At 38.2% G+C, this 26484-nt stretch overlaps 2 protein-coding genes across 2 annotated transcripts in view; one reads left to right on the top strand and one right to left on the bottom strand.

Moving 5' to 3' along the window:
• Positions 1–470: 470 nt before the first annotated feature.
• On the top strand, positions 471–8294 carry chpt1 (choline phosphotransferase 1). The gene is made up of 8 exons (XM_079868622.1): positions 471–915; positions 3532–3679; positions 3938–4079; positions 4183–4267; positions 5652–5783; positions 5988–6146; positions 6245–6370; positions 6770–8294. Exons 1-8 carry the CDS (start codon positions 682–684, stop codon positions 6884–6886), a joined length of 1143 nt encoding a protein of 380 aa, XP_079724748.1. The 5' UTR covers positions 471–681; the 3' UTR covers positions 6887–8294.
• gnptab (N-acetylglucosamine-1-phosphate transferase subunits alpha and beta) overlaps positions 8294–26484 on the bottom strand; it is a 21185-nt gene continuing 2994 nt past the window's right edge. Inside the window, exons 5-21 of the mRNA XM_079868621.1 lie at positions 26154–26350; positions 25772–25836; positions 24612–24746; positions 21583–21744; positions 21302–21481; positions 21042–21212; positions 19915–20038; positions 19556–19762; positions 16767–17761; positions 16425–16624; positions 16052–16271; positions 15427–15540; positions 15132–15217; positions 14956–15054; positions 14708–14875; positions 12158–12248; positions 8294–9580 (exon numbers count right to left, since the gene is read on the bottom strand). Of these exons, the coding sequence (XP_079724747.1) occupies positions 9509–9580; positions 12158–12248; positions 14708–14875; positions 14956–15054; positions 15132–15217; positions 15427–15540; positions 16052–16271; positions 16425–16624; positions 16767–17761; positions 19556–19762; positions 19915–20038; positions 21042–21212; positions 21302–21481; positions 21583–21744; positions 24612–24746; positions 25772–25836; positions 26154–26350 (3286 nt within the window). The 3' untranslated portion in view covers positions 8294–9508. The remainder of the gene's footprint in view (positions 9581–12157; positions 12249–14707; positions 14876–14955; positions 15055–15131; positions 15218–15426; positions 15541–16051; positions 16272–16424; positions 16625–16766; positions 17762–19555; positions 19763–19914; positions 20039–21041; positions 21213–21301; positions 21482–21582; positions 21745–24611; positions 24747–25771; positions 25837–26153; positions 26351–26484) is intronic.

A 26484-nucleotide genomic window follows, 5' to 3' on the forward strand; every position in this document is an offset into this window, starting at 1 on the left:
CTTAATTTGGGTCAGATCTATGATTTGCACTCTGCTAGAAATATGATGGCGGGTATGACAGGCGTCAGTCAATACCTGCTTACCCCCAGAAATCAGTGTTATTTCAGTAATATTTATATAACATAGTAGTTATTGATATTTTGCATTAGCTTTTATTTTTATATTGCTATATATGTATATGTGCTTTTGTCATTTCTATTAGTTCTTTTTTATTTGCAGCTAAATAAAACATTTCAACATTTATGTAAGTTTTAGTAATTCGATTTAAGCCAAAATTAGAAATGTTGCTTTTGCCACTTTTGATGAAGTTTTTCATCTAATATTTATATTTGATTTCATCTTATTTCAATAAGAGAAATCGATTTTAATAGATTAAGTTAATAACAACAAGACTGCCTAATGTAAATCCGAACCGAACATCAACATCTGCGCCCCTGTTGGTCAGACGCGATACCGCATCCTTTCAAATTTCCCGGCTGTGTGTGTCCTCTTCCGGACCGCAGTTTCCTGCACCTCTATGTTTATCTGCTCTCAACTATTAGGAACGGAGGAGCCTGTCGGTTCCGCTCATCAAAAATGACTCTCTACACGTAACCACCGCAAGCTAATGTCGTCTTCTATGTGGTCACCTGGGGATTAGGACCAAAACATTGCATTGACCCTGCCAAAAGAGCGATCATAATGTGCGCGTGTCCGGAGCCGCTGTCTGCGGTCCAGCTCAAGCGACTGGAGGAACACAAGTACAGCGCGGCCGGACGCTCTCTCTTCGAGCCGCCCTGCCAGATATACTGGAACTGGCTGGTCCAGCAGATCCCGATATGGGTCGCGCCGAACACGCTGACCATCATTGGACTCCTCATTAACATCTTAACGACGGTCATTCTCGTGTATTACAGCCCCACGGCCACGGAGGAGGTGAGTTCAGTTCAGGCGCGAGCGAAACTTTGAGTGACAGCGTTACGTGTTTCGATCTATTTAAATGCCCTGGCTGGCCACGTCAGTTTTAAAAATAAACACTCACATTTTAGGATTGCATTGCTTTCGGTGGTGCTGAACGAAGACTATAAATACACAAATAACGCTTCGTGGCTTCGTGTTTGTGCATTTTTTCGCCACTATCTCTTGTAGCACATTGGGTTATCGATTCACGTTAACTGATGTATTATGAAACTGGGTTACACTTTATTTTAAGTTGACGTTGTTACAGTGTTTTGTTACACAAATAAGTACTGAGTAATATTAGTTAACTACATGTACTTAGGGTTTGGTTTAAGGTTAGTTACTTGTAACTATCTATAATTCACTGTTATTACTACTATAAGTACATGCAACATGTTACTACCTTAAAATAAAGTGTTGCGTGCTTGTGGAAGGCATTGTAAGCAGCTTTATCAGATTTATTGACTGTGAAGGCCATGCAGATCATTGTTTGTTATTTTAGCTGTTGACCCTCTCTATCTGATTCCTGGCTGCACTGTGACCACATGTCACAGTACCCTGTGCCATATTTCCAGAATCATAGACTATAGTCCTCTGGCAAAGTCCAGATTCCTCTGTTTATTGCTATGCAGTTTTGGAGATTGCTGCTGAATGCACAACTTTAACCCACTTGTTGCCAGGATAGCACATAGATAAAGGGAGTGAACTTTGACCCGGAGACAAACTCATTGGTCAGGTCGCCCAAAGTAGTAATAAAATTAATGTCATAATCACATATTATAATTAAAAATATTGCATGAGCAAGAGCTGCTGTATTGAATATTAGCACAAGGCCAAGCCACAACTGTGATGATATTCACTACTACAGCACAGTTATGAGTGTGATGTTGCTTTTATCACCTAAACTTTTTTAAGTTTGGGGTCTGTAAGATTAATTTAAGAGTAATTGATGCTTTTATCAGCAAAAGATACAGTTAAACCTTTATAAGGTTACACTTTTTTTTTTTAATGCTGTTCTTTTGAGCTTTTTTTTTTTAAATCAAAGAATCCTGAAAAAAAAGGTATCTTGGTTTTTCCACAAAAAATATTAAGCAGCGCAACCATTTTTAACACGGATAATATTAAGAAAACTTTTTGGAGCACTAAATCAGCATATATTAAAATGAATACTGAAAGATCATCAGAAACAGGCCTAAACTACATTTAAAATATACTCAAATTGAAAAGTTCACTATTTTTGATCAAATAATTGTAGACTTGGCCAGCATATGAGACTTCTTTCTAAAACATAAAAAAAAAGAGTGTAAGTGTTGCTTAACACCAAAAGGCATGTCAGATAATACACATATCACTATTTTAATCCACATATTTAGGCCCACATTTAATCTGACAACCACGTACAGTGCATCATCTCCAATTACTATAGTATAATGTAAATTATCAGTATCTTTGTCTAGTATCAGAATTGATATAAATTATACTGTACTGTACCTTATTCATGTAACTGCATAGGCCTGATATTGAGTTGTGTGTCCTGTTCTCTTAACAACAATCACATCCAAAGTCCCAGACTTAACAGGGAGAATTATTTAATACATTAAAGGCCTTCAAGAGATTTTTGAATGAAAAGTAGTGAAGTGATGGATCTGAAACACACAGGGGATTTATTCTGTTTTGTGATTGTGCAGTGAAACCAGATGGCCTGCATGTAGGCTCTCTGGGAAATCGACCCTGTAGGCCACATGGACCTTTGCCCATATCCGACTAGTACACTTACACACACACACGCAACCCTTGATTTAAACGACTTGTACATAGTCTTCTCATTTCGCATTATCCATGTTTGTGGGTCTTTTCAAAGCACTCCACAATGTCATATTGGTTACTCATGGTCTTTATATGGTATTTTCAACCTTTATCTCTGATTATTACGCCTGTTACTCTATTACACCAATGTTAATATGCTAAATCTTATATTTCCAATCTAAACTGAATGTTTTAGAGGTATGAAATGAATAATAGGGAAAATTATTCCTAGATAAGCAAGAAACAGAGCATTAAAGCAAACAATCTAGGGCAGACAATTACGCCCGTCTACTTTAAGGATTTAAATCATTTCACATCTGTACAGATTCTTTCCTTCATATTATTTGATTATTCTCACTCTGCTTATAATATATGTGGCTGAAGTGCTTATTTCCCAATTCGCTTCTTGGCAAATGAAATTATGGCAAAATATTGGAGATAACTGTGTTAAAGGAAAGAAGATTCTCCTTTGTGTCCATGTTTGCTAACCTTGATAAGTTTTATTTTCAGTCTTGCATAAAATAATACAAACCATCCATATCAGTTAGAGGTCAAAGATTAGTTTGAGGGTTTGTTTTCTCTCTTGGCGTAAGAGATCTGCAAGCTTGAGTGGTTGAATGTAAGAAACTGCAGATAAATGAACATTCAATGTCATTTGGAAAAATGATCATGCCTCATTGACGTTAATTGAGTCAAACAAGAAGAACCAGGTCTTCAAAATGCTTATTTGTTCAGTTAATGCTTGGCCTGGCCTTTATTTTGTTCCTTCATATCTACCGTTTTTAGGCTCCAGGTTGGGCCTTTATTCTCAGCGCCTTAGGTCTCTTCATCTACCAATCGCTGGACGCCATTGATGGAAAGCAGGCCAGACGGACCAATAGCAGCTCAGCTCTTGGGGAGCTCTTTGACCATGGCTGTGACGCAGTTTCAACAGGTATAACCAGCCAGACAACCTTTCGTACTTTAGTTATGAGTTATAATTAGTAGTGCTTTCTCAGGCAACCATCAGTATTACTATTGTTTATAATTACAGTTCGTGCTTTGAACGAGGGGAGGGGGGGGTAAATTATTGTTACAATAATAATATTGGATATTGGTTGATACTTTCATTGATTAGCAGTAGATTTATGCTGTTTGTTGTGTATTTACTTCTGTACATATTAACAGCATTCTAATTGGATTGCTCTCTTAGTGTTTGTTGCCGTGGGAACGTGTATATCCTGTGGGATCGGCGCTCACCCTAACTGGATGTTTTTTTGTGGCTTTGTGGGCATGTTCATGTTTTTCTGCGCGCACTGGCAGACGTACGTGTCTGGAACACTCCGCTTCGGATTGTGAGTGCAGCTGTTCATGGCTTATTCGACTGAATTAATTGAACCTGTCTGTGTTTTTTTTTTTTTTTTTTAACTGTGTTTTATTGTTGAACGGTTTCTGCAGGGTTGACGTGACAGAGGTCCAGATTGCTATTGTGATCATGTACATCATGACAGCATTCGGAGGAGTGAGTCTTTGGGAGACTAGGGTACGTCATTCTCCTTTTTTAACAGACAGACCTCTGAGTGTCTTTCTCATAACATTCATAAATTCACTCCCATTATAATCACTGAAACAGTCTACACTAGAAAAGTCCATTGTGGCCAGTCACAACATGATTTCAAATGAAAAACAGATGTCTATGACTTGCAGAGTTACTTATTTTCCCCATAAGTCTGAAATAATATGATTTTAATTACAAGCATCATTTTTTGAGAATTGACTGCTAGTTTATTTGATATATATTTAAGTAACTTCTGACTGTTACATCAAAGTCAGCTTATGTTTCTGGCTTACTAATTTAAAATCAATCAATTAAAAAGTTTAGCAAACCATATGCATACTAGGGCTGTGCCAGTACAATCATCAATATAATAAACAGATCAATATATAAATTATTTTTCCTCGTGCATGAATTCACATTTTTTTATTAATAATTTTTAATTATTCAAAACACTAACAACATAATAATAATAATAATATATAAAATCTAGGTAAATATAATATAAATCTATCAATTATATTATAATTATTGATATTATTATAATGTTAGTATGGTGAATAAACATGTAAATAAATAAAAGCTCATATTTATATTATATTTATATAGATATTTATATTATATCTACCTAAATGTATTTAAATATAATAATATAAATATTTTATTTACTTGTTTATTCACAATAATAAAAAGATAAATATAAAATCACATCTTTTTATTAGTAGTATTGGTTTACAAGTTTATTCTCAATACTAATATTATAATAATAAAAATTAGGTAAATATGATGTAATGTAATTTATCATGTCTATTTATTAATAGTTTTTATTAACATTATGCACAATGGTAATATAATAATACATAAGTAAATATAATTTATTATAATTTAATATAACCTCAGTTGCAGTGTGACATGCAATTGGGTGCTTCCAGTGTTCACGTGGTTTCATATAATTCTTTTAAAAAAAATTTCAGACTATAATATATTACATTTTATAGATCATTTACAAAAAAAACAAAAATTCAAACCCTTCAAAACTGTGAATCATGACAGAGCCCCCTATCTGAGTGTGTTCTTAAAGTAGACCTTCTGTGTTTTGCTCTCTGCCTCCTGTCTGAAGTTAGACTGTGAAAAGGTAAATGTAGGTAAAAACTGCTTCCATGGCTACCAGTCACCCATAGACATTATTTTGCAAAAGAAAAAGCAGAAAACAGCAGATGATTTCAACACGCACATCAGTCTTTTCGAAACCTCCCTATTCTAAAGCATACTCAGAGCTTCAGCTTCACCCTTCCCAGCATCCCTGCTCACATGACTCACAAACTAACAGCTATTCTCATATTATATATATATTCTCATATGTTTCACCCAGTTGCCTGTTCTTGGTGTGAATTTGCAAACCTTTCCAATTCTCGGCATCATCGGCGGGTTCCTGTATTCAACCTATAACTACTTCTACATCATCCTGAATGGTGGCGTGGGCAAGAACGGCTCAACCGTTGCAGTAAGTGCACTCCAGCAGTGCATGGGTCATTGAAGTCTTTGTTGTTTTTGTTCTTTAAAAGCATTGGTTCCTATTGCGGTCCTGTTTTTTATACAGATAATTATTTATAATGATAACTCATTTTCAAGGTTTAACAATGCAAAGTAAAAAAAAGTGGTGTTTGTTAAATAATAGGGTAACTTTAACAGTGCACGTCTTCCTCAGGACACCAGTGTGTTGTCTCCTGGTCTACACATCGGTCTCATCCTCACTCTGGCCTTCATCATCTTTAAAAAGTCCTCCAGTCAGCTTTTCGAGCACCACCCTTGCCTTTATGTCCTTACATTTGGCATGGTGATCGCTAAGATCTCAAATAAGCTGGTGGTGAGTGTTTCTCATGTAGCTGGTGCCTACATGAGCTTCATCCTGTTCTTAAACAGTTATCCAAAACTAGGTGTTTTCAGGTATGATTTGCTCTACAGGTGGCCCACATGACCAAGAGTGAGCTTCATCTTCAGGACACAGCCTTCATTGGTCCTGGACTCCTCTTCCTAAATCAGTATTTCAACAGCTTTATTGATGAACACATCGTACTTTGGATCGCCATGGTGAGCCGGAACCATTAGCGGGTCGAACCTTCAGTGTAGCAATTCAAGTTAACCGTTTCGTTTTCGAACATACTATAAAGCTTTATGGTTTCTGACCTATGTATTTTATGAGCAAATTATGGAAGCTTTTTTCTGCCACAGAATAAAAAAAATAAAAAAAGGATTTTCTGACTTTTTTCTCTGCATTTTCAGATATAAACTCTCAATTGCGAGACAATGTCAGTTTTTAGCGTTTTTTCCAGAATTCAAACGTAACAACACGCAATTGCAAGTTTATGTCTCACAATTCTGAGAAAGTCAGACTTTTTTTTTTTTTCGTAGCAGAAACAAGCTTCCATATCAAATAGCATTCCAGTCAAAACTAAACAAGCCTGTCTTATCTCAATCACCGTTGTTTAGGTGCTGTCCCTGGTGGATTTGGTGCGTTACTGCATGAGCCTATGCCTGCAAATCGCCTCCCACCTACGAATCCGGGTTTTCAGCATCACCCCACAGGGCCACACCCACAGAGACTGACAATTTGCCCGGCGGGAGGAGGAAGCGGGATCTAAGAATGAAGACGTCGTCCCGCTTCTCAAGCTAGAGCAGGAGAACCCCACCAACCAAAACCGCAACGGCCTTGACAGTGTGACCACCAGAAACTAACAGAACTGAACGTTTTGCCAGGTTTGACCAGACCATCTCGAGTAAGAACAGCTCGTGTTGTTTTTCCACACTAATGTACACTAGAATAACTCACTGGATCAAAAGAAAAAGTTTAGACACAACGAAATGTACAAAACATGGCCTCAGGGCCAGAGCGTCACTTAGCCAAGTTCAAGTTTTCTGTTGCCTTGAAATGGTTCATTCTGTGCTGGAACGAACTATAGATTATTATTATTTCAAAGGATACATTGGAAATTGTTGGGAAATCAAATAATCATTCACTAAAGATGAATTGGCCAAAAAGTTTACACGGCCTAAATATTTCTAATCCAAAGCATTTGGTCAAAGATTAAGATGAGAAAAAACAATTATCGAAAATAGCCCAAAAATAATGAATGGGGGGAAACATTTTTGTCTCACTGTAGTATTCATCAGAATAGATTTGCATTTGTTTTTTTGGGTTTGATCATGTTTGTCAATTTTAAACAAAAAAAGGGAAGCTACAACTGCAGTTTGGGCAATCAATTAACAATCTTCTGCGTCTTTTTTAAACTAAGCCCGTTTTCTACATCATATAATATCCATAATTTCATTTAGACATTTTATACCTCTGATCTTGGTAAAGTACAAAAGAAAAAAGTATTACAAATTTCGTTCTTGTATTTAAGACCTCATATAGTCGACAAACTGCCAATGGTTTACATCACAGAACCTTTTTACCGTTTAGGATTTTTACCGTCATTAGAAAAGCAGCTATTTGTAGATCTTGTGAGACTTTGCATAAAAAAAAAAAAAGATCCAGAAATAAACTTTGCCCAAACAGCCATTGTAGCTTTAAGAAGTAAAAGTAAACTTTTTGTGATTGTCCAGTGATTACAGTGTATGTATTTATTTTAATAATGTGACTGAATTTAGTGTGAAATTAAGTCAAGCCTGTTTAAAACAAAAATAATAATTGAAAGAACTTAATTGTCAAGGATTGTGGCTGTGTGTTGAAAACAGGGACAAGGATTTTTTGGAGGGGGATTAGAGGGATTTTGGGGGGGTGTTGATCCTCTGTGCCCGTTTTATGATGCACTATATCTCTGCCTGCTTAGAATCATCTCCTCCCAAAGGGCTAATAAAAACAATAAATTTTGTGTGATTTGAATAGAACACCGTCTAAAGTCATTTCCTCGTTCTGAAAGCAAGAAGCAGTGACACGCAACACCTAAAAATGTGACTTAAGGTGAAGCTGCCTTTCAAATTTCAAAGGCATATCAAAGCAGTCATGATTTTGAAAGACTTTTAATTGACAGATTTGGCTGTTTCATTACATTATGTCATTCAGATTATGTACTTAAGTTCATTAAACTCTTTTTTTCTGCTTGTGCAATTCCACAAAAAAAAAAAAAAAAAAAAAAAGAGGCACAGTTTCTGGTTAAATTTACAATTGACACAAAAGTTGTAATGTGTCAGTATAATTTAGAGACCTAAAATGTATTTAGAAGGAATTTTAATAACCTACATTTCCAAAATAAAACAATGATATGCTTGTATATTACGATTATGTCCTTCATAACTTAATAAATACAAGTAAATAGGGAAATACATCGCAGAACAGCATTATCATTCAACACGTTTTCATAAACTCAAGCCTGTTTTGTCAGGCACGTACGCCCTGCAGAGGTTTGGGGTCAGTAGTTGTAACGGATGAGCAAGCAAAAAACAACAATTCCCTTTTAAAGACAAGTGAAGGTGAAGAGTTAATTAATACACATGAAGGCCACAGGCAGTGGCATCTGAATTTCAGACAGAGTTGGTATTTAATGTCCCACTAAGAGACAAGCACGTGAAGGACTTCAAGCAAAAAACGACATGCATTTAAAAAGAAAGGGAAGGAAATGGCTCCTTTTTGATGATCATTGCTCAAATTACCAAGTATCAGGATTGCTGTTTGGTTTTAAATACGCTCCCGGAGATTTTGTGCAATAAGCGAGAGAGAGCAAGACAGATTAAGACAAATGCAAAAAGCCAAACGCAAGGCAGAGAGTTCCAGCCGTGCATCAGAGTCCACCGCTTTCATTCATGTGGTAAAGAAAGGCACTGTAAGGATGAGGAAGGAAAGACGATACAAAGAGAACAAGAGAAAGAACAACAACTTGCGGGTAGTACTTTACCCTTGATGTTCTCATTTAAATTAAAAAAACCTATTTCAAATCATTACATTTCAAACACTTAAGGTCATATGGCAACTCACACTCAATATTGAGTTCAGTTCACATTCAATACACAACCTGGAGTGTGATCGCGGGACGAGAGAAAGCCGCTTGCCTCGTGGGCCGCAGTGTGTCTCACTAATGCCCCTTTGTGAAGGAGGCCTGTGCCTCGGAGGTTTCTCCATCAACTTCATCCAGTCACCTCCAAATGGGCTAGTTTATGTGACGGCATTAACGGAAGTACGTCTGTGGTACTTCATATTCTCACGACACGCCCTCAGAGAGAGGAATAACCTCACACCCGCTCTGGGTTCACATCCTTGCTGACCCTGCGTCTGGGGAAAAGCCGTCGTTTCAACATGATCAGCTGAGGGATAGAAAGAAGAGGAAGAGGAAGGAGTGTCAACCAAACCTGTTGTGAATGCTGTGGGTCAACTTGTGACCGACACATGATACACGTACAGTATAGAAACAAGATTGACACATGATCAAAAAAAAGGAAGGAAGAGGAAAGAAAGACTAATACTAGACTAAAACAGAATTCAGTTTAGATTCAGAGTCACAATGTGATTGCTATTTATCATTAATATTTCTAATTTGTATGACAAAGAAACATGAATCAGTGTATAGATACCCACCCCTTATGAAGAACTCAAAGTGCCATTTAAAAATAAATCATCTTATTCATTTAAAAGTTCTTTTCAAATTATAAAATTTATATTAATATATCCATATTTAAAATTATGAATGAATGTCTAAAATATATAATAATAATAATGGGAAAAAATATACAAATAAACAAGCATATTTAAAATGATTTAATTAATCTTTAAAATGGTAGTTAAAAGCAACAATAAAATAAATCACAATGTATGCTTTTTTTACCATTTATGTGTATGATACAGCTGCAAATAAGTATTTGAACACCTGAGAAAATCAATGTTAATATTTGGTACAGTAGCCTTTGTTTGCAATTACAGAGGTCAAACGTTTCCTGTAGTTTTTCACCAGGTTTGCACACACTGCAGGAGGGATTTTGGCCCACTCCTCCACACAGATCTTCTCTAGATCAGTCAGGTTTCTGGGCTGTCGCTGAGAAACATGGAGTTTGAGCTCCCTCCAAAGATTCTCTATTGGGTTTAGGTCTGGAGACTGGCTAGGCCACGCCAGAACCTTGATATGCTTCTTACAGAGCCACTCCATGGTTATCCTGGCTGTGTGCTTCGGGTCATTGTCATGTTGGAAGACCCAGCCTCGACCCATCTTCAATGCTCTAACTGAGGGAAGGAGGTTGTTCTTCAAAATCTCGCAATACATGGCCCCGGTCATCCTCTCCTTAATACAGTGCAGTCGCCCTGTCCCATGTGCAGAAAAACACCCCCAAAGCATGATGCTACCACCCCCATGCTTCACAGTAGGGATGGTGTTCTTGGGATGGTACTCATCATTCTTCTTCCTCCAAACACGTTTAGTGGAATTATGACCAGAAAGTTCTATTTTGGTCTCATCTGACCACATGACTTTCTCCCATGACTCCTCTGGATCATCCAAATGGTCATTGGCAAACTTAAGACGGGCCTTGACATGTGCTGGTTTAAGCAGGGGAACCTTTCGTGCCATGCATGATTTCAAACCATGACGTCTTGGTGTATTACCAACAGTAACCTTGGAAACGGTGGTCCCAGCTCTTTTCAGGTCATTGACCAGCTCCTCCCATGTAGTTCTGGGCTGATTTCTCACCTTTCTTAGGATCATTGAGACCCCACGAGGTGAGATCTTGCATGGAGCCCCAGTCCGAGGGAGATTGACAGTCATGTTTAGCTTCTTCCATTTTCTAATGATTGCTCCAACAGTGGACCTTTTTTTCACCAAGCTGCTTGGCAGTTTCCCCGTAGCCCTTTCCAGCCTTGTGGAGGTGTACAATTTTGTCTCTAGTGTCTTTGGACAGCTCTTTGGTCTTGGCCATGTTAGTAGCTGGATTCTTACTGATTGTATGGGGTGGACAGGTGTCTTTATGCAGCTAACGACCTCAAACAGGTGCATCTCATTTAGGATAATAAATGGGTGGACATTTGGGTGGAGGTGGACATTTTAAAGGCAGACTAACAGGTCTTTGAGGGTCAGAATTCTAGCTGATAGACAGGTGTTCAAATACTTATTTGCAGCTGTATCATACAAATAAATAGTTAAAAAATCATATATTGTGATTTCTGGATTTTTTTTTTTAGATTATGTCTCTCACAGTGGACATGCACCTACGATGACAATTTCAGACCCCTCCATGATTTCCAAGTGGGAGAACTTGCAAAATAGCAGGGTGTTCAAATACTTATTTTCCTCACTGTATATATATATATAAATAAATATAAGCGGGAACCACATCAAGAGAAACAGGAAGTTAACGAGAGAGGCTGTTAATCTGTTCTGAAGATTGTAATTAAGCCTGTTAATGTGCCAGTCTGTCACATGATGCAGCTAAACATGACATGCCTCTACATGCATGTGCGGCAGCAGCAGAAGCATCCACTGATAATGCATCATATCCATATTTGTAACTTCTAGTGAGTGTTCACATTACTGTTCTGTCACTAAGGACAGATGAATACATACTGGTCTTTTAAAAGGTCACCGTGTCCATTAACCTCTCCCAAAAACAGAAACACGACCCTGCAATTAATAGTGTGACAATTTGCTGCAAGCTGCCTGGTTGATCAATCATCAGGATGATATTTTTGCCTTTACCATTTCCTTAAAAGAGCACAGATGGTTGCTGGGTAAAATTCGATATATTAGTTGCTAATGTTATTGAGACTAGCCAGACTCAGCTGGACTGGACTCAAGTGTGTGTGTGTGTGTGTGTGTGTGTGTGTGTGTGTGTGTGTGTGAAGTGAAATAAAGAAAGACAGATAGTGCACAATGGACATGTAAGCCAAACCATACTGACCTGCTCAGCAAAGAAAGACATGACAGTGAAGACGACTAATGTCACCAGCACACAGTGGGTCCAGAACTTCAGCTTGTCCCTGTATATTCGCCTGTGAAACAAGGGGTCGAGACAAGGTTAGCATGGTTCATCAAACCCCTGCTAAATGGTAGATGCCATAACTACAATTTGAATGCACCAAGCATCATTAATCATTGGAATTTTTTTTTTTTTTTTTTTCAATAACCTAGTAATATGCATGCAAATAAGCAACTAGTTTATAGTGAGAATTGGACCTTAAACTAAAATGTTACAGATTTTTTAAACCTCTTATGCTCACCAAGGCTGTATTTATGTGATTAAAAAATACAGTAACAGCAATATTGTGAGAAACATTTTAAGTAAAATTTCTAGAAAACACACTAGAATTCTCTGATGAACAGAAAATACAAAAGAGCAGAATTTAATAGAAATCTTTTGTAACATTATAAATGTCTTGCCTGTCACTTTTGATTGATTTAATGCATCCTTGCTGAAGAAAAGTAATAGTATATTAGAAAATGTTATATTAAATAATAAATATGAAATATAAAATATATTTTCTAAAACTCTAAACTCTAAAATTGTCATCCATCAAGTAAAAAGTAATAACATATGTTCCTTATACCTTGAATACAGGTGAGTGTATTCACCTTAAATCAACTTTTTTTTTTTTTTATTACAAATTTTATAAATATTATGAAATGATCTGGTATTTAAAAAAATTATTGACCTTAAAAAACAGGTCTCTCTTCTCTATGATGTTTATTTTATTTATTTATTTTTTCCATTTATTTTTGTAATTGCATCACATGACTAATTTGGTGGACAAAAGTCTTTCAAATATTGAATATACCACTGACCCATAAAACCACAACTGGCCCGTACAGCGATTGCTCATATTCACTGCTGTCAGCACACAGGGGATGGGATCAGCAACGCTGTTTTAACTCTTGGCAGAATCAGAGCGGTATATTTATCAAAACTGTGATTGACAGTTCACAGTGATTCAAGTTCTGATGTCACCCAGCAGGCTGTCGGAGGTGAGAGGGTGACAAGGTGACATCATCCTTATCTGTGAGGAACACCGTTACCCGTTTGTCACCTGCATGTTCACATCTGAGAGAGCCAATCTGCAGATACCGAGCTTTAAAAAGAGCCAATGGGGCTGGTCGAGCCTGGCAGTGCCCAAAAATAACACCCTTCCCCTCGGCCCAGGCTGGTCACACGACTCTGATGGGGCTTTATGGGGCATCTGGGTGTAACAGAGCCGCTCTGGCTGAGTGAGCATGAATGGTGAATGCACTAGTCATAATTTCCATCCTGTAACCCTCCAAAGCAGCGACAGGCACACAAACCCTTCTTCAACCACCACCCCATTCCCAGAATTCCAGACTGCGACGACAGCTATCACCCAACTTCACACAGTGATGACAGGAAGGAACGTTTACCGGTATTCACAGGAGTAAAGCAACAGAAACAGGCTATAAATCACACACTACTAAATGTAAACAGACTTGTGAAACTCATTACAACAAAACCAGATATACCACTGCAACAATACATAACTATTATATTCATTGGCGAACGAAAAGTGGTGTCGACATGCTAATCTCATCGGTTTTAAATGCCGTGGATATTCATATGAGACACCTTTTGAAAACTTAAAGTTCACTCAAAAGGCTTGATGAATCAATCAATGATTCACTAAATCAATTTACTCACCAAACTTGTATTAGTTTCTTTATCCAGTGAAACACTAAAGATGATATTTTGAACAATGTGCCGATTTTTTTTTCTTCACGCTACCATTAAGCATAATAAACCTCTTTATTTAGTTAACTTTATTCCAACAGTTTTTTTTTTTTTCGTTTTTTTTGTCAATTACACCCATTACAGTTTCATGTCAAACTGTTAAAGCTCTCTCTGGTTGAGGGTTTCACTAAACTACTCCGTTCAGATCTGGCCTGTCCTAACTTTATATTCAATAATGAAACCTGTGGTATGTGCACAGACCTGTTCGACTTGGCTTTGGCCCTGTTTACATCTGGTATTAAGGTGAGTTTTGGTCGATCGGATCACAAGACGACGAGTGAGACATACACCCATTTACACCTTGTATTTTAATCTGTCTCTTTTGTCCACTTCTGTCCTGATTTCTTCAGGAGAGGAGAGTGTCTATAGGTGAATGTGTGGGTTTTTTCAGATCTTTTGATCTAATGGACAAAATAAGCTTTCGGTCGAATGCGTTTTCGACTACCTCTGGAAGTGGTCGAAAGTGGACGAGCTCAAAACGTTTTAGACCCCTTTACACCTGTATTTAGCTTCATCCACTTGTGACGTGATCAACCAAAACGCATCTTAATACCAGGTGTAAACAGGGCCTAAGATTCAATAATGAAAACTGTGGTATGTACACAGACCTGTTTGACTTGTCTTTGTTAAATGCCAAGTTACTTTTACACACACACACCTATGCGAATTGCACATCGTCAACAATGCCTGTTTGTCAGTTTGTGACTGAATTCTTACCACTCCTGCAACTCTGTCATGTGAAGGAAACGGTTTCTGTATTCTCTGGGCAGCTCAAACTGAGAGGACACCGGGAACATGGACTCATAGAAGTCCCTCAGAACAGCTTTGACCGTGCCAGCGTCCTTATGGCTGTGGTCAATGTTGTCATTCAGGCAGATAAACTTCCTGTGGTAAAAAAAAAAAAAAGAGGTTAAAGTGGACGAGGCTTCCCATTGTGCAAAACAAAACAGGAACGCCACAAATACCTAGGGTTCTTCCTGATGTCATCAAGCTGCCCCACTACATGAGAGACGTTGGTTCGTATCATCTTAAAGGCTATCTCCTCCTCGCCCATAATTTCAAACCTGAAAAGAACAAGAGCCTGCATAACTATCCCGGTCTCATAGGAAAAGTGTTTTTGAGAAGGTAATGAAAGGCCTACTTGTATTTATTCTGGTCCCTGAAGGCTTTGTGGATCCTCTCTATGATGGGTATGCAGTGGATTACTAAACCTTTTGTGACGGGTGGCTGCAGACACATCAAAACATTAACAGTACTAACAAATACACAGATAGAAGAGCTGATAATACAAGACTTCTGCAAACTACAAGTGTAGAGACAAAAGCTACTCATGAAGCAAGTTGTTGACTTAATATCCAATATGAAGTGTATTGTGAAATTTTATCTCCTTATATTAGAGTTACTTTCTTGTGTTGGCTTTGAACAGTGGGTCTCACCATGCTGGGGTCGTAATAGGCCTCCTGGGTCGGGCTGACTGTATGGAGTTGCGTGAGGTTGGATGGAAGAGTCTTAGAGCAATTTATGAGCATCTGCTCCAGACTGGTCAAATCCTGTTTACAGTCAAATGAACAAATATGCACTTCCTCAACACAGATAATCACATGGTGACAACAAATTAGGTAACACATGTCTTGTGTTCATGTCACAAAATCAAAAACTGACCTACTTGATTGTTAATTGAATGAAGTATTTCAATTTAATTTAATTTTTTTTATAAATTACAAATGTAATTTTATTTGAAATATTTTATATTGATTTGAAATATAAAAATTGTATTAAACAAATTTGAATTAATTTACATAAGATCAACTACATTTTAAATATTTTTGGTAATTATTTGTATTAATTTTATTTTTTTTAATTTAATCAAATGACATTTTAAAATTAAACTTAATTACATTTTAATTAATTACATTTTATTTTAAATTTAAAATACATTTTAACTTATTTTTTTCTTAATTTTATAATTACAATTTAAAATTAATATAAACAATTAAAACAACATATAAATTAAATTTGAACTAAAAATTCTCCCTTCTGAGAGGGTGGGGTTGTGTGTACCTGAAGGCTTAAGGGGAGTTCATGGATACGTGTAGCCAACGTGCGGATCTCACGGTCGGACAGCACACCCGAGTGGTCCGTGTCGATTTCGTCAAACACTTCAGATATATTGAGCTGCTGCAATGCGCTCATCAAGAAATAGAAATAAGAGAAGGCAAACTGCATGTCCTCAGAGTGACGCACACGGTGGGATGAGGTCTTATCAAACTCCTGAGGGAAGCTGAAGGAGCAAGATATCAAGATATCAAGATAAAGTCATGCCTTTTTTTCTATCTGAAATTCGGTGGCCAAACTTTTGGTGCATTACTACTCTATAATCATTTAGTCAATTAAACATTAACTTAATGTTTTAGGTGTGTGTTGTGACTCTTACATGTCCTGTAGTTCTTGCATGATGAGTCTGTCAATCATGTGAGGCATGTGGGCAGGCACTTTGCGGGAAGTGAAGCCGAATTGAGCGTTCAAGAGTCTGTTGACATAGCGGAGTGAATCAGCAAAAGTGTCCTGCAATCTGCGTCCAGTGGCAGTCTTGTCAGCTGCATACTGCAGTTCTCTTTGTAGACGCTCCGCTTCCTGTGATGCACAAAAAAGACATTCAAATGTATTCAATTTATGAATAGGAGACCCTGGAATACTCAATGTAGCAGAAATAATTCCTGCCTTTCAGTTACAAGAGTCAATCGGCTGTTTGTTTATATATACACGTGTGTCTCACCTCCTGCAGATCCTGAAAGAACTTCCTCTTCTCCCATGGAAGGAAACCCCGGTCAAAGTTGGTGTAGTACTGGAGTTTACGACCCACTGGCCCTCTGCGGTCTTGGCCTTCGTTGGCCTCTGAACCCCTCTCCTTAGACATGTTCTCCATCAGGTTGCTGAGAAGCTGAGGTTTCTCCATGCCGAACAATCGTGGTTGAGCTTTAGGTGTAACACCATCAATCTTGACAGGGACGAGAGATGGAGGGACACCTGGTTCCAATTCAGAGTTATCTTCGTTTTCTCTTTTCACCCTGGCTGCTCTCTCGGCCTGATGTTGACTGATCAGAAGAGGTTTCTGCTCTTCGTTCCAGTGTTTTGCTTGTTTGTCCTTGTTAAGTGAAAGCTGAGCTTTGTCTTTGTATGGCTCCAACAGCACTGCTTTGGTCAAATTATAGCCTTTAATAGTGATGTCACCCAATATTAGCTTATCGTTCAGCTTCTGTAACTCAAGTTTCACTTCCTCTGGCAAAAGAGATTCGTTTAACGCAGGTACTTGCACAGCATCTATATCGCCATGGGATTTTTCTCTAACTCTAGGGCCTTGTTTTTCTTTGGGAACATTTTCAAACAGGACCTCCGGTTCTGGGGTCACTACGGTCGGTTTGGGTTCCTCGTCTTTCTCGCGCACTGGATCGGATACGTTCGATTTGGGGAGCTCTCGGGTATCCACGGCGACAGAGAAAATCATGGTGAAGTCGTGGTTGTCGGCACCTTGAAAGGTAAGGTTGTAGTGGATCTGGGTGGCATTGTGTCCAGGCAGCAACAGCAAATGGATGGTCTTCCACTTGTTGGCGACAGAAGTGTGACGGACTGCTGGGTTATCAGCAACCTGTGCCTCGGACACGCGGTTAGCCAGGCCTGAGAAGCTAAAATACGGTCGGAGCGCTCCCTGAGGCAGGGTGTAAAGCGTCTGGTTCCTCCGGAGGACAACACGGTGGAGTTGGTTGAAATTATCTAACAAATTCAAAAACAAACACAAAATAAGTTAATTCTGATCAAATACTACCAGACTTAAAAACTTTTTTTTTTTTAAAGCAGTAAAAGTGGTTCTCAAGCAGGAGGCTGGGGTCCACTAGGGGTAATGTTTTAGTTACAGTATAAGTTATTATATTTTTGCCAATATTGTATATTCATTTTAATGCTAATTAATATTTCATGTCATTTTTGTAATGATCTAAATTAAAATGCTAAAAAAAAGAAGATGTAAATGGAAATCAAATAATGTGTCTATATAACAACAGCACCTGATATATTACACCGTGTCATGGAATGGAAAAGCCATTTGTGACAAGCTAAGTACACCCTTACTGCTTCCATAGGAATTACATTTAAGAGGGTTAGTAGCAGTCAGGCGCTGCTTATCAAATGCCTTTGATTCATCATCATCAGCAAGTGTGACCAACACTATTAAAACAGAAGTTTTGGCAGTTTGCTGGTTAGGACCATTCAGGTGTGTGTTGACACAATGCCAAGGAGTAAAGACATTAGCAATGGTCTTAGAGATGCAATTGTTGCTGCCCATCAATCTGGGAAGGTTAGAAGGCCATTTCCAAAAAATTTGAAGTCCATCATTCTACAGTGAGGAAGATTATTCACAAGAGGAAAACATTCAAGACAGCTGCCAATCTTCCCAGAGAGGACGTCCCAGCAAATTCACCCCAAGTTCAGACCGTGCAACGCTCAGAAAAACTGCAAAACACCCAAGAACTACATCTCAGACTCTAGAGGCCTCAGTTAACATGTTACACTTTAAAGTTCATGACAGTACTGTTAGAAAAAGACTGGACAAGTACGCCATGTTTGGAAGGGTTGTAAGGTTACCTGGCCTCTTCTCTCTAAAAATAAGATGGCAGGACGGCTTAGGTTTGCAAAGTTGCATCTGAACAAACGTCAAGACTTCTGGAACAATGTCCTTTGGACAGACAAGACCAAAATGGAGATGGCCATACTGTGCACAGCTCCACGTTAGGCGAAAACTAAACACAGCATATCAGCACAAACTCCTCATACACACGGTGGTGGAGGGGTGATGATTTGGGCTTGTTTTGCAGAGCTGTGCATAAATAGATGCCCAAAAACATCAATAAACTGAAGTTATGTTGTATAACTTAATAGTGGGCCAAACTTCCTCCACAATGATAAGAGAGACTGATAAAGTCATACAGAAAAATGATGACGTGAAGTTATTGCTGCTAAAGGTGTAATTAAATCATAGGATGTACGTAGTTTGTCACACATGGCTTCTCTATTTTTGCTTGATTTATGGTAATTAAATATTGACACGGTGTAATGTCATGTGTTGTTGTTCATCTGAGGTTGTATTTACTTAATTTTATGACCTGCTAAAGTCATTCAAAAGGGTGTACTCTTTTTTTCTTCTTCACATTTCTTCTTCATATATATATATATATATATATATATATATATATATATATATATATATATATATATATATATATATATATATATATATATATATATATATATGTATATGTATATATATATGTATATATATATATATATATATATATATATATATATATATATATATATATATGCAGTGTTTAGATTCAACCTTAATTAAATGCACCTGATCCAGCTAATCTAAACTACAGGTATGTGTGTTGGAGCAGGGTTGGAATTAAACTGTGTGGGACTGTGGCCCTTCAGGAGCTGAGTTTGACACCCCTGTGACCGAGGGGAGCCCCTTAAAATCAAAAAGCTTGATAAACACTGGTCAAGACTCACCCTGCCCACAGTCACCCACATCGAACCCACAAGCCAGAACGTTGCACGCCTGGTCACAGAATTTATCAGCCAACCAAGAGTTAGCGCAACCCTGGTTACAGAAGGACACGCCCCCCAGTCCTCCGAGACCACCTGCGAACTGCCAAGGCTGCCCGCCTCCAATCACAGAACCGCCCGCTCCTCCGAAACGACTGCTGCCTGCAGTGCCTACCAGGAAAAAATACATAAATAAAATAAGAAATAACAAGAAATGATGAAACAGACATGAGGCTGTGATCAGAAAGTTTGATCATGAAATAAAAAATGAACGCGACTGACTAAAGCCAGAATTTTTGGGTGAAATGATATTGTCAAAGTACCTTGACAGTCTCCTCCATCCCAATCACAGGCAGAGTTGTTGCAGGCCTTGTCGCAGTAACCGTCTTTGATCCAGGAGCCTGGGCAGCCCTCAGCACAGTTTGGAACAGGCCAGGTGAGATACACCTGTGAACATCAGAGGTGATTGAGGTGAAGCACAAATAGGGTTGAGTATCGTTTGAATTCGGACAATTCCGATTCCGCTTATCGATTCACATTTAAGTTTTATTGCAAAAAATGCCATTGTAACTGAATAATATGAACAAAAATCAACAGGCTAAGGAACACTTGCACAAGGAGCTTCTGCCTATGGTTTAAAAATACCATAACAAAAAAAAACTAGCCTAACTAATATACATTTCAAGCATTATTAAAAACAAGTAATCACTCAGTAATTAAAAAAGAACAAATAAAGAAATAGCAATCACACAAATAAATTCTACTGAACAAAGATATGATTGAAATAAACAGTGTTTTAAGATTTTCAGGTACAGAAACTGCAATCAACTGTAAAATAACACTGCACTTTATAAATAAAATATTCATTACAAATATAGTTACAAAAGTTATTAAGTCAAGAACAGCGAGTGAATTTGCTCTGTCTTTTGTTGTTTGATTAACGTTATTATAGAGACGGCAGGAGGAATATTAGGCCGCTGTCACTTTAAGAGCTGCACGGATCCAATATACTGTTACACATGCATTTTCTTTGTCAACTGTTTACGTTCACTTTAGACATATCTGACTCGTTTACGAGGATATTTTGACATTTTTTTGTGTGTATTTGTCCGTTCAAGTGCAAAAAGAAGGGGGAAGAGAACTCAGCTCAGTTTTGCGCACTATACCGTATGAGAGGCGGCTTTCTGTGCGGACGTTTTGGATGTGTGTTCAGAACAAAAAACAGAGCTTGTATCTTCTTGTGCTCGAATGGTTTAAAATCATATTAAAATACACACAAAGGAATCGATAAGAGGAACTGAAATTTTAAGTTTATAACAAGTATCCGAGATTCCTGACCTTAAATCCAATTCCAGAACTGGAATTGATTTTCGATTCCCAACCCTACACAATGAGTTGTAATGGAAAGATGATTTATTTTAGAATAATCTACACTGACAGTCTTTCTGACCTTTTGACCTTTGGAGTGGCTGTAGAAGTCATCAGGCCACACGTCCTTGCCGAACATGACATCATCATTGAGGTAGATGAACTTTTGTGAAAGTCCTGGGATCCGGTGGATGTGGGTCTCTATGGCAGGAGAACTGAACGTAGGAAGGTGAGACTGGTTGTGAAAAATGTCCTGAGAGACAAACACAAACGCCAACAACATAAAAGACTTAGCATTAGAATGCATTACAATACACGCTACAAAGCTGTCCTAGAACTCACCTGGTGAGTAACCACTGAAATACGTGGGTTATCCAGGTTAAGCCAAGACGGTATCTGTCCGTTGGTTACAATAAAGATATGGCGCACCCAGGGCGCATGTTTCTCTATGGAACGTAACGAATAACGCAACTCCTCATTGTCTTCAAAGCGACTGGCAGAAACATCCTCATCCTGCTTAGACTGAAAGAGAAGAAGTTATTTTGTAGTGAATTGATCATTTATCAAGCACGGCTAAGTTTCTACCCTGGGGTCCACGTGTGGAACTGCAGTGATGTGTATACCTGTGAGATGGCGGTCAGGTCCCAGAACAGGTATGCCGGGCTGATTGTGAGCTCTTTTCCGTCCAGCGTCAGGTTCTTCTTGGCCTGCTGGGTGAGGTCGGTGAAATCCTGTGCTGTGTTCAGGTGGAGGAGAGCAATGCTGGCCTCTGAGTAGAGCTGCAACTGAGATATATATACACACATATACAAACCATCACTCAGAAGCACAGACTACTTCCTACAATATCAGACACAATATATAATAGGATAAATCATTTAGCTAATTAAAACTAGAGGGAAAAAACATGAAGCCATACATGCGTACATTATCATTCAAAAGTTTGGGGTCAGCATCATTTTATATTTGCATTTACAAGGGTGAACTAAAACATCTCTACAAAAAGATTAAGTGGCTCAACTATTTTCAACACTGATAATAATAATATGTTTCTCAAGCACCAAATCAGAATGATTTCTGAAGGATCATATGACACTGAAGACTGCTAAAAATTCAGCTTTGACATCACAGAAAAAAAAAATATTTTAAAATATATTAAAACAGAAAACGATTCTTTAAAATTGGAACTGTTTTACTGTATTCATCATTGATCAAATGAATGCAGCCTTGGTGAGCATAAGAGACTTCTTTCAAAAACATTGAATATTTACCAACCCCAAAATTCTGACCATTAATGTAGATCAAATTGCCACATCAGAACTCCCACAGGGCTTCCCGCATGACTGAGGGGAAATAACTTCCATAACCGGCACTGAAGGTGTAAGCGTGTGTGTAGATGCAAAATTATGTACTGGTGCCCTGAAAGCAACTCTGTCTCCCCATTTTATGGGAGTTAATTTGTGCTTATCAAAGCCTCATGATTAATTGTCCCTCAACTTTTCAAATCGTTCCCATACCACTGCTGACACCTAGTACATCGCATAGAACAGACCAACTTTTATTCTTTTGGATGATGTCAATTTCCCCATTATTTCGAACTTCCTCTATCAGAAGGGTCTAGAGATATACCACAGCCATGTGACCGTCAGAGCGCAGCCAAGCTCCTGTGATGTGTTTGCCCGTGTGATCAGGTTTCCCCCAAAACAAGTTTTATCACATGTCACAATGCTGTTTACAAGCACAGGGTGCTCATTGTTTCCGTTCCCGTACCTCCGGTTAATGCCAAATGAAGACTGCAGAGTCAAAATAGTATATCTATAAACAGCATATACACATAAAACGTGTTTTAGGAATACAAGCACCGCGTTAAAATTCTGAAGAAGTCCTTTTCACTAAGGCAGTGGATCTGGCTGCCGCCTTCACATTTAGAAAAACAACCAAATAACTAAGAGGAAAATAGGAGGATTTTTGTGTTTATAGGTGCATATGCAAGTATAATTCAGACAAAAGACTAACATCAACTTTATTAGCTTAATTAGTTAATAATTACTACAACTTATCCTGAACACAAAACATCTGCGTATTTATAACTGAAACATCATTTATCAATAGATTCTCCAATTGAGGACGTTCCCAAAGGGATGGTTCGCCAGATTTAGCTTACTTCTGGAGACAAATCTGTCCCCAAACTATAACTAAGCAGACCTCCCACACACACTCACAGGCTGTATTTCTAGTATAGAAATGTGTGTGCACTGGACAGAGGTCAAGGGAGAGCTTTCATCAACATTGCAAACAGGCTAACACGCACTATAAATACTAGCCATCTCTCAACACTCAACTTCTCTCTCTCTCGCTTTCTTTATCTGTTCCTCAGCTTCTCCCATTGCTATATTACCTTATGTGACCCACATTTGGATTGTAGACACATACAAGAGGAAAAAACCCTAGAGGACTCTTCACACCTCCTTCAGGAATACAATAATGAGCAGAGCATGAAATGGAAGGAAAACAAGATTTGCAGAACAAAAAACACAAAGGAGAAAGACACTGAGAGGGTGCTATTAATGAAAAGAAAAGTCATGGCAAGAACTTTGTTATAAAGGCAGAAACTTTTATCTGATGAGCAATATTGATGACATGGTGGGCTGTGGAGATTTTCTATCGGATGGAGGGAGCAGGACAGAAAAGTTAAAGATAAGAGTTACAGAGGGAATGCAAGTGAGAGCAAGTCAGCAAAAACAAACAAACGTAAACGAACAAATGAAAGCAAGAACAACATTATGCAAGCAAGAATACATGAAAGCAAGCAAGGATCAAATACAAATCAAAGAAGAACAAACAAAACAAGCAACGATGATCAAAAGCAAACAAAAGTTAATGAAATCAAGCACAAGCAAAAATCAGGCAAGAAACAAAGTCAAGCAAAAAACAAACAAAAACAAGACCAGCCTTATGCAATTAAGAATAAATGAAAGCAGGCAAAGATGAAAAAAAACAAACAATAGTACAAACAAACAAATTCAAAAAGAAAAAAAAAAAACTAGCAAATACGAACAAAAGCAATCAAGAAGGTACGAGCGAATGGAATCAAAACAAAAGCAAGCAAGTACAAAGCAACGACGGAAAAAAGAAAGTAACAGGCAAACAAATCAAGTATTGTGATATATATACAGAGCTCTGTGGGGAGACAGAGGAGAGGTAGAGAGAAGGTCACCTAAACCCTGATGCCTTTTCCAAGCGCAGGCTGGCGCCGGGCCATTTCAAACAGTTGCTGTACTGTTAACCCCCCTGTCACTCCGCTCAAGTGTCACTGTAATACCCTGAGCCCTTATCACATGACCGCAGACAGCAGGACGGAGCCCACGCTTTGCCCTAACAAATAAGATAAACACCGAAAACCACAACACACAGAACACTGATTATTATTTTATAGATCAATGGATGCTCAGCGGTTAAGCAGTTTGATAGCCAGAAATAGTTCAATATGACAAATACGGTAACATCACTGGGGGTTGTTGATGGATAAAGGCCTTAAAGTTCTCTGCAGAACTTACACAGATAGCCATGAATTTCTAATGATTTTTACAATCTTGTGCGCCACCTTGTGGTCATTTCGAACATTGCATTGTACTCGATTGAGAGGTTTTACCTGCTTGATTTTACTAGTGACCACAGCTGGTAGTTTGACCCTGAGCTGCTCGGTTTCCTTTAGTGACCCCGGGAAGCCGCTCAAGTAGGCCATAGTGTGCATGCGGACCAGCCCCGGAGCCTCTTTATCAGTCGTCTGCAACAGAAACACATGTTTAGACTCCAGGAGTTTCACAAGGATTTGTTTTCAAATGAAAAACTTTCCATTTCACACAGAGATGATGTAATGCATTGTAATGGACTTTGCATGTCAGATAAAAGCCACAGACAAAATGTGCAGTGATGTCGGTTCCCAGGAGCAGTGTCAGGAGCGTAAAAAGGAATTTTAGATAGTTCCTCTTGTTGGTTAAACCGTAAACATACAACAGACATCACGATAAAAAAACACAGTTCCCTTTTCTGTGAATGACTTTGCCTATTATCCCTAAATGCAGCATGAGTTTTTGGTTTTATACGGTTGCACTCAAATATTCCTGCTTCCCGATGCTCGGAAAATGACGTACAAAGAAACAACAAAATTCCAATGCTAGCATTTGATTTGCAGGTGTACGATAAACAAAATCAGTGTAATTGTATGATATATACAGTATATATTATTATCTTTTAAATTTGTAATCATTTCTCTTTCAGTTCAAGTGTTAAGTGCTTTTGTTTTTGTTTTTTTGCTCTTTTTAAATATTTATATTCAGCTTTTATTTAGTTTTATGTCAGTTTTAGTCATTTTATCATTTTAATTTTATTTCATTTAGTTGCCAATGTAACATTCCTAATTCGTACGTTTTTGTAAGGTTTTTCCATCTAATATTAGTATTTTATTCAATGAACTGAAATAAGTTTTAGTTGTTTTAATTTTAGTTAACAATAACACTGATCCAAAAACGTATTCTACAAACAATATTCAGCAAATGTTTGCAAAACAGGTTTTATCATTATGTAATGTGGGAACCTGCTGATTTTGTTTAAAAGTGATTGTTTATCATGCAGAACATCTCCCTGGTGCTCCATGTTTGGGTTACGTCATATACCCATATCTTGGTGAAAGCTGGAAGTGAAAAATGTCCAAATGTCCAAGTTAAAGTGCCGTTCTGTTACACTTTTTCGAATAGCAGGAAATTCCAATGTTCAGAGAAAGCAGAATCAGTCAATGAGAAGTGTTCTCACCAGGTAACCTCTGCTGATGGAGTGTGTCAGGAGGTCCTTCAAAGCATCTGTATGGGCCTTTTCAGCTGCAACAGGAAACATAAGATGTTAGACTAAAATATATATATATAGGTCTGTGCGAATAATGATTATGAAAAGCTGTTGCATTCCGTCAAGAGCATCTTCCTTTCCTTCACACCAGTCTTTTTGTTCCTCCCTAAAAGCCCAAACTTAACATCCAAATCAGCAAGTGAAATTTTAGTAATTTATAGTGTTAATATTAATTAGCGAGTCCATGAATGAATTGGCTATGCAGAGGATTCGCAGCTTATATGGACTGCATGCCCCTGGTACATACTTTATAAATGTACTGTGTGCTGTGAGAAGTAGGTTATAATTGTACCTTCACTGTGGGAGTGGAAGAGAAGAACAGACACGCTTGTGGAGGGGACGAGGGGTTTGGCCACTTGTAAGAGTTGTTTTGTAGAAGACAATGCTGCTGAAAATGTTGGCAACTCTTTTAATGTTATGTTGGCAGGAAGGGCTGGATCCAGCACCAGCACAGGGCCCATGATGCAGTGGGACAGCAGACATTCTGGCCTATCGGTGCACACAGACTGAATTAAAGTTCTGATCTAGATCTAATCTTTATGAGAGGTACAGCCATCCACACAACCATTCTGTAGGGCAGTATTTGCTTTTGACACAGGAAAGTGCTGGTAGTATAAAAAAAC

This window comes from Squalius cephalus, assembly GCF_949319135.1.
Source record: "Squalius cephalus genome assembly, chromosome: 4".
Lineage (NCBI taxonomy): Eukaryota > Metazoa > Chordata > Actinopteri > Cypriniformes > Leuciscidae > Squalius > Squalius cephalus.

Bases quoted from the DNA above. Each gene is read 5' to 3' on its own strand.
- chpt1 (XM_079868622.1), top strand. From the start codon at position 682: ATGTGCGCGTGTCCGGAGCCGCTGTCTGCGGTCCAGCTCAAGCGACTG. The intron at 916-3,531 runs GTGAGTTCAGTT...TACCGTTTTTAG, and splicing joins GCCCCACGGCCACGGAGGAG to GCTCCAGGTTGGGCCTTTAT. The intron at 3,680-3,937 runs GTATAACCAGCC...TTGCTCTCTTAG, and splicing joins CTGTGACGCAGTTTCAACAG to TGTTTGTTGCCGTGGGAACG.